This window comes from Euleptes europaea, chromosome 9 (genome assembly GCF_029931775.1).
Source record: "Euleptes europaea isolate rEulEur1 chromosome 9, rEulEur1.hap1, whole genome shotgun sequence".
NCBI lineage: Eukaryota > Metazoa > Chordata > Lepidosauria > Squamata > Sphaerodactylidae > Euleptes > Euleptes europaea.
In genome coordinates this window covers 13167095-13175002 of record NC_079320.1, presented here as the reverse complement: position 1 = coordinate 13175002, position 7908 = coordinate 13167095, and the positions used below count along the sequence as shown (strand labels likewise).

Below are 7908 nucleotides of genomic sequence, written 5' to 3'. Positions count from 1 at the left end.
GGTGTAGTGGTTAAAGAGCGGTGGTTTGGAGCGGTGGACTATGATCTGGAGAACCGGGTTTGATTCCCCACTCCTCCACATGAGGGGCGGAGGCTAATCTGGTGAACCCGGTTGCTTTCCCCGCTCCTACACATGAAGCCAGCTGGGTGACCTTGGGCTAGTCACTCTCTCAGCCCCACCTACCTCACAGGATGTCTGTTGTGGGGAGGGGAAGAGAAGGCGATTGTAAGCCGGTTTGATTCTTCCTTAAGTGGTAGAGAAAGTCGGCATATAAAAACCGACTACTACTCCTCGTCGTCATCTTCGTCGTAGTCTTCCTCTTCTTCATCGTCGTCATCTTCTTCCTCTTCTTCGTCGTCTTCTTCTTCTTCACTGCACCAATATTGCAACCATTCTTTAATTATGGCATTTGATTACCTGCAATTTTTTCTTAAATCCCCAATTGATTATTTCTTTGCTAGACTGTGACGTCCGACCCAACGTTGCGTCCATGGAAATGACATCCCAGCCCGTGATAATGTCTCAGCCACAATGCTTCACCTCCACACGGAGTTTCGAGTGGCAGACCGATCTCTGTGATTGTGGCAGCGACTGCCGAACCTGTGAGTGAACAGCCTGATATTGGGATGCTGCCATCTTGAATTCCTTTGAACCTCTGACCTAATGTGCTCGTACTTTGGCTGCATCTATGCAGGGGAATGATGACATGCGTTTGCTACGGCGGCGGCAGCAAACTGGGAACACATGAGAAAAGGGGGTCTGTTCTCGTTCTGCTTGCTGCTGCTGCTGCCGTCACCTCCCGCCCCGCCCCACCCCTCCCTAGAGTTGCCAACATCCTGGTAGTGTAAAAAAAAAACTTGTGTTGTACTAATTATGGTTAAGAAAAATCACAGCCGCTATGGCCAGCCAATGTTCATACAATGAAGACAATAATGCAGCTCAAATGTCACTGATATTTATAAGACCAATATTATGTGTATACATTCAATTATCAGCTAGCTAAGTGCACCGAACTAATCAAACAACAACCTGTACAAAATGATGCAACATAAGTGAAACATTGTCGAAGGCTTTCACGGTCAGAGTTCATTGGTTCTTGTAGGTTATCCGGGCTGTGTAACCGTGGTCTTGGAATTTTCTTTCCTGACGTTTCGCCAGCAACTGTGGCAGGCATCTTCAGAGTAGTAACACTGAAGGACAGTGTCTCTCAGTGTCAAGGGTGTAGGAAGAGTAATATATAGTCAGAAAGGGGTTGGGTTTGAGCTGAGTATTGTCCTGCAAAAGTAATGTGCTAATCATTGTCCTGTAAGTATCAAAATAATGTGCTAATGATGGTATGGTATGTTAATATGGAACCATTGTATCCTGAAGTGATCTGTTAATGTGTGTAATCCAAAACTAATCTGCATGGCTATTGTTGAATGTTGTCTTTGTTAGTCTGGAGGTTTTTTAGAACAGGAAGCCAAGCCTTATTCATTCTTAAACTCTCCTCTTTTCTGTTAAAGTTGTGCTGATGTTTATGAATTTCAATGGCTTCTCTGTGCAATCTGACAAAATAGTTGGTAGAATTGTCCAGTCTTTCAGTGTCTTGGAATAAGTGTCTTGACACAAACAGGACACAGGGTCTTATTACAAGACACTGAAAGACTGGACAATTCTACCAACTATTTTGTCAGATTGCACAGAGAAGCCATTGAAATTCATAAACATCAGCACAACTTTAACAGAAAAGAGTAGAGTTTAAGAATGAATAAGGCTTGGCTTCCTGCCCTGAAAAACCTCCAGACTAACAAAGACAACATTCAACAATAGCCATACAGATTAGCTTTGGATTACACACATTAACAGATCACTTCAGGATACAATGGTTCCATATTAACATACCATACCACCATTAGCACATTATCTTGATACTTACAGGACAATGATTAGCACATTACTTTTGCAGGACAATACTCAGCTCAAACCCAACCCCTTTCTGACTATATATTACTCTTCCTACACCCTTGACACTGAGAGACACTGTCCTTCAGTGTTAATCCTCTGAAGATGCCTGCCACAGTTGCTGGCGAAACGTCAGGAAAGAAAATTCCAAGACCACGGTTACACAGCCCGGATAACCTACAAGAACCAATAAGTGAAACAGATTATGTTTCATTGCATGAACATTGGCTGGCCATAGCAGCTGTGATTTTTCTTTTTAACCTCCAGGAACTAGCTGGAGATCTCCTGCCATTACAACTGATCTCCAGCCGATAGAGATCAGCTCACCTGGAGAAAATGGCTGCTTTGGCAATTGGACTCTATGGCATTGAAGCCCCTCCCCTCCTCAGACTGTAAGCCGGTTTGATTCTCCCTTAAATACTGGAGAAACCAACTCTTCTTCTTCTTCTTCCTCCTCCTCCCAGGGAGCTCCACAGTGCCCACCAACACCTTTCCTTGCACCTGCCAAGTGCTTTTAGAAAATGGGTGGGGCCAGATGGGGCTTTCCCAGCAAGGCTTCTGATTGGCCATTGGAGATTTGATTGTCGCTGCAGATTTTTAAAAATGTTGCTTTGGCCGCAGCTGCCACCACAGAAAAAAAGTCTTCCCCGTGTGACTGAAGGGACGCCGTGGCACCCATTTTGTGACTGGTTCCACCTCCGGCGGCAGACGTTTTGGGGCAGCCGTTTTGCAGCTGCCCCCACCGCGCGGCGTCAGAATTCCAGCAGTGCCCTCGAGCTCAATATTGGACAGGGACCCCTGCTTTAACCACTACACTCCCCATCTAGGGATGTCAGGCTTCCCCCTACAGCGGGAGATCCCAGCTCTTTGCCCGACGACACCTCAGGCAGGAAGTAGTGGGGACTGAGTGCATAATTTCACTGCACCAGCTCACTGGCCTCACTTCCGGTAAAAACCAGAACTGACATAGTGGATGCCCTAGCATTAAAAATAAAATTAAAAAAAACTCTTTGGTCTGGTGCATTGGCTTGCTGATCGGTTGGGACGCTCTCTGAAGGTTGAGAGGAACTTTAAAAGAGCGAGGGTCCTATCCAAATATCTGAGAGCTGCTGAATATGAGCATGCTTGATTCTTAATGGTTGGAGTCACCAGGTGTGGGGATCAGACTTAGCTCCCACCCGAGTCTCTTTCCCCTTCCTTTCCCCTAGGGTTGTCAACCTCCAGGTACTAGAGACCTCCTGCTATTACAACTGATCTCCAGCCGATAGAGATCAGTTCCCCTGGAGAAAATGGCCGCTTTGGCAATTGGACTCTATGGTATTGAAGTCTTTTCCCTCCCCAAACCCTGCCCTCCTCAGTTTCCACCCCAAAAACCTCCTCCCAGTTGTGAATAGGGACCTGGCAACCCTATTGTATTTGAGAAGCCCCAGGCTAGCCTGATCTCGTCAGATCTCAGAAGCTAAGCAGGGTCAGCCGTGGTTAGTATTTGGACGGGAGACCACCAAGGAATACCAGGGTTGCTGTGCAGAGGAAGGCACTGGCAAACCACCTCTGTTAGTCTCTTGCCATGAAAACCCAAAAGTGGTTGCCATAAGTCGGCTGCGACTTGACTGCACTTTACACACACACAACTGAAAAAAAGAGAGATGGGGAGAGATAATCTAGAAATGAGAAGCAGTTGGTAAAGAGCAATGACTCCATGACTCAAAGAAGTTCAAAATTATTCCTTCTTCTCCCCCGAAAGCAAGTCGTGAAGCGGCACGGTCTGCATGAAACGGTTTCACCTTTTCCTAGGCCTCTGTGGATTGTTCTGCTTCTGCTGTCTGGGGTGCAAAATTTCCAAGGACATGGAAGAGTGCTGCTGCTGCGGGCCAAGCGTGGCCATGAGGACTCGCTACCGGACCCAGTATAGGATCCCGGTAATAGGATGTCATAATCATTTCATTTTCATGTGTCAGGGAGTTCCACAGGCAGGCCTTTAAAACAACAGCGTGTATCCTTAAGAATCCAATTAATTGTTACTCAGTTTTTGAAAGTTGTCTGTCAGTTTCCTTCAGCTTCTGTCTCTGGGACAGATAAGTCATCAGGCTAAATGTTGTGTTACAGGAACAGCACAACAAAACATAAGAAATTTCAGTGCTTACCTAGGAACTATTTATTCAAAAACTACCTGGAAGTAGGGAAGCTAGCCTCCAGGTGGGACCGGGGGATCCCCCGAAATTACACCTCATCGCCAGACTACCGAGATAAGTTCTACACCCCTTTGAGCAGGGGTGTATCTCAGGCCATTTTTGCATGGTAATTAGCGTTCCAGGCTGAATTTCCCCGCATATTTTTTTGAATTTTGCACGCTGAACTGTCATTCCGGAAGTGACTGCGAAGCCGGCGCCTACCTGCTTCGCATTACTTAAGATCCCATTTAACGCAACCTTTGGTGTTTGCCAAGAATCCCCCTCAAGGAATCATGCAAAACAACAGATGCGCGTTAGCTATGCACATGCTAATGGCTATGCAAACAGGAACAAAAGAGCAGGCGAATGGGGGTGGTGGAATTTCTCCTTTTGGTCGGGGCCGTGAATAGGCATTTTTAAAGTCGCATTTTAAAAAAGAGCTTTGAGCGAGCATCAAAATTGACCGTGCAAAAATGGCCTCAGAGAACCAACATCAGCCTCTTCCAGGGATTCTTCTGCCTTTTGAGTTGTGAGCAAAAGGCACGAACACAAACATCCCCAGTGTGGGCACGTGCCCAGTTTAGGGTCTCCTTCCAGTATTGCAAATACAGATTAAAAGTACTGCAATCAAGTATCTGTGCAGGCCTCTGACATATTGCCTTTTTATACTCCACAGGGATCCATCTGCTCAGACTGCCTCACTGTCATCTGTTGTGCTCCCTGTAATCTTTGCCAGCTGAAGCGGGATATCAACAGGAGGAAACAATTAGGAATATTCTAGAAAGGTTTGGATTATATTGATATGCGAATTTATTTATTAGGGTGGTCAAGCAGAGCCTGGCAACTGGCGGGAGAGTTGTAAGGGGCACTGTACCAGGAGAAAAATTAAAAAGAAAAATAAGGCCTCAGCTACGGAAGCTCTCACCATAGAGGCATTTGGGTGTGAAGAAGTCACGGGGATGGCTTTGATGAAGATGACGGGCATCAAAGATGGCATGCATCGGTGATAATGCCAGTCTGAATATCCCAGCGGGCATTTGGGGCTGCTGCAGGAGAGAGAGGCAGGGAACACCCATTAGTGGAAATTACAACTGGATCCAAGCCTTTAATAGATAGAGTTGCCAGGTCCCTCTTTGCCACCGGCGGGAGGTTTTTGGGGTGGAGCCTGAGGAGGGCGGGGTTTGGAGAGGGGAGGGACGTCAATGCCATAGAGTACAATTGCCCAAGCGGCAATTTTCTCCAGGTGAACTGATCTCTGTCGGCTGGAGATCAGTAGTAATAGTGGGAAATCTCCAGCTACCACCTGGAGGATGGCAACCCTGGGGGGCAGAAGGCAAGAGCCTCTCCCCTCCCCAAGCAGCAGTTCAAAAAAGGCTCCCGCTGATCTTTAAAATGGCATTCCTACAGCTGATGTGCGAATAGGGTTGCCAGTCTCCAAGTGGTAGCTAGAAATTCCAGATTTACAACTGGTCTCCAGGTTGCCGAGATCCGTTCCCCTGGAGAAAACTGCTGCTTTGGAAGGCGGACTCAACGGCATTATACCCCAAACCCCACTCTCCTGTGGCTCCACCCCCAAAATTTCCAAGAATTTCACAATCCAGAGTTGGCACCTTTATAATCTCTTCCCAGGTGGTGGTGTGGAGATGTTAAACCCAGGGTTGCCAACCCAGGGTTGCCAACCTCTAGGAGGGGCCTAGAGAGCTTCTGGAATTACAACTCATTTCCAGACTACAGAGATCAGTTCCTAGGGTTGCCATCTCTGGGTTGGGAAATACCTGGCGATTTGGGTGCGGCGCCTGAGGAGGGCGGGGTTTAAGGGAGGGGAGGGACTTCAATGCCATAGAACCCACTTGCCAAAGTGGCCATTTTCTCCAGGTGAACTGCTCTCTATCGGCTGGAGATCAGTTGTAATAGCAGGAGATCTCCAGCTAGTACCTGGAGGTTGGCAACCCTATTAATGGTGCACCAGTTGACTAGAGTGACCCAGCAGCATTCTGTAACCAGATCACGTCCTTCTGTCGTTTCAGGTGTTCCTGCGTTTACCATTTCAGAGGTTTCTGTACCCAGAACCTTGCACTGAGTCTTCCACTATGCTTCATTACAGTATCCAGGAAACAACACAGTAACACTTGGATTGCCAGCCCTCTGTAAAAAAAGAAAGAAAAAAAGGAAACCCAGTCCAGTCTCTGGTCTTCTGAGCCAGTAGTGTTTGTATAAAATCCAGATTCTTGGGCCAGGGCTGACACAAGGATTTTGCATGCCCTAGTCTAGGGAGGGGAAGCTACCCCCCAAGCTGCAGGGAGGCGGGAAGATGCTGCCTGCACCTTACCCCCCCCCCCCAGGGAAGGAAGAAAGGGCTTGCCTGGGCACCCCCCAGGGCTGTCAGTTGCCATGGCATATGGGGTAGCAACAGGGCTGGCTGGCACCCCTACGTCTCTGGCACCCTAGGCAATACCCTAAGTGAACCTAATGGACAGGTTGGCCCTGTCTGCAGCTGGTTACCCAAGAGGTTTTTTGGGAAAATCCTAGCCAGTAGCCACTCCAGACTGACTGTGAACACATGAAGCTGCCTTCTACTGAATCAGACCCTTGGTCCATCAAGGTCAGGATCGCCTGCTCAGGCTGGCAGCAGCTCTCCAGAATCTCACAACACCTACTACCTGGCCCTTTTAACTGGAGATGCCGGGGATTACACCTGGGACCTTCTGCATACAAAGCAGAGGCTCTTCCACTGAGCCACCACCTCTCCCATACTATAATTTGAGCAGATTTTAACACTGCAAATGCATACGGTTGCCAACCTCCAGGTACTAGCTGGAGATCTCCTGCTATTATAACTGATCTCCACCCGCCAGAGATCAGTTCATCTGGAGAAAATGGCCGCTTTGGCCATTGGACTGTTTGGCATTGAAGTCCCTCCCCTCCCCAAACCCCGCCCTCCTCAGGCTCCGCCCCAAAAACCTCCTGTTTGTGGTGAAGAGGGGCCTGGCAACCCTACAAATGCACCAAGAGGATTGCAGGAAGGCCCTCAGAGGCACCCAGCTCCATTTGCATCCCGTTAACCATCTGCTGGGGTGACCTACAGGTAGGGCTGGGACATCAGCCAAGTGTCTGTTTATTATTTGATTGCAGCCAAATACAGCCCAGTGTTACATGTAGTAAAGAATGCCCTTCTGTAAATCATCCTTTTTATCATGCTTGCCCCCCTAGCCCTGCAGGATCAGGGCCACATGGATTTGCATCTCATTTACAAGCAGGAACATAACTGCCCTGCAATCCCCATTAGAGCCTCTTCTTTCTCTTGTCCGAATTCAGCCACAGTGCTTAGTTTTTCTGATTGGCCATGTGCTGTAATGTCAAGGGGACTGTGACCAAGAGCACATGAAGAAGGACGACAGGCAGGCCATCGTCACGGGGATTTGCATGTCACAAATGATCCACTCTTTGTTACTGTTCTAATAAATGAATTACCGTATTTGAACCCTTGACTGGTTTCCCCCCTCCCCGAATTATATTAAAATAATTTATACCTAGGGTTGCCAACCTCCAGGGAGTATACAATACCCATAGGGGAGTGGTACCTGGAACACGCATATACATAAAGTACCACTAATGCATTGAATATAATGGTTTATGTGGTTTCAAAAATGGGATTTCCAACACATAATTCCAGTTATACAACAAAACAATTTATACAAGTTGCAACAATCTATGCAAGTTTACAAAGTTTCGCAGAGTTCTGATGAAGCAGTTAGCGAAACAAGGATAAGATTCGCAAATCCTTGTAAACTTG

General features: G+C 47.5%; 1 protein-coding gene across 1 annotated transcript; it reads left to right on the top strand.

Annotated features, from left to right (window-relative positions):
- The first annotated feature begins 490 nt into the window (after positions 1 to 490).
- On the top strand, positions 491 to 4896 carry LOC130482985 (placenta-specific gene 8 protein-like). The gene is made up of 3 exons (XM_056855864.1): positions 491 to 602; positions 3739 to 3863; positions 4792 to 4896. The coding sequence occupies exons 1-3, from the start codon at positions 491 to 493 to the stop codon at positions 4894 to 4896; spliced, it is 342 nt and encodes a 113-aa protein (XP_056711842.1).
- Positions 4897 to 7908: the final 3012 nt, after the last annotated feature.

Bases quoted from the DNA above. Each gene is read 5' to 3' on its own strand.
- LOC130482985 (XM_056855864.1), top strand. From the start codon at position 491: ATGGAAATGACATCCCAGCCCGTGATAATGTCTCAGCCACAATGCTTC. The intron at 603-3,738 runs GTGAGTGAACAG...ACCTTTTCCTAG, and splicing joins TGGCAGCGACTGCCGAACCT to GCCTCTGTGGATTGTTCTGC. The intron at 3,864-4,791 runs GTAATAGGATGT...TATACTCCACAG, and splicing joins GGACCCAGTATAGGATCCCG to GGATCCATCTGCTCAGACTG.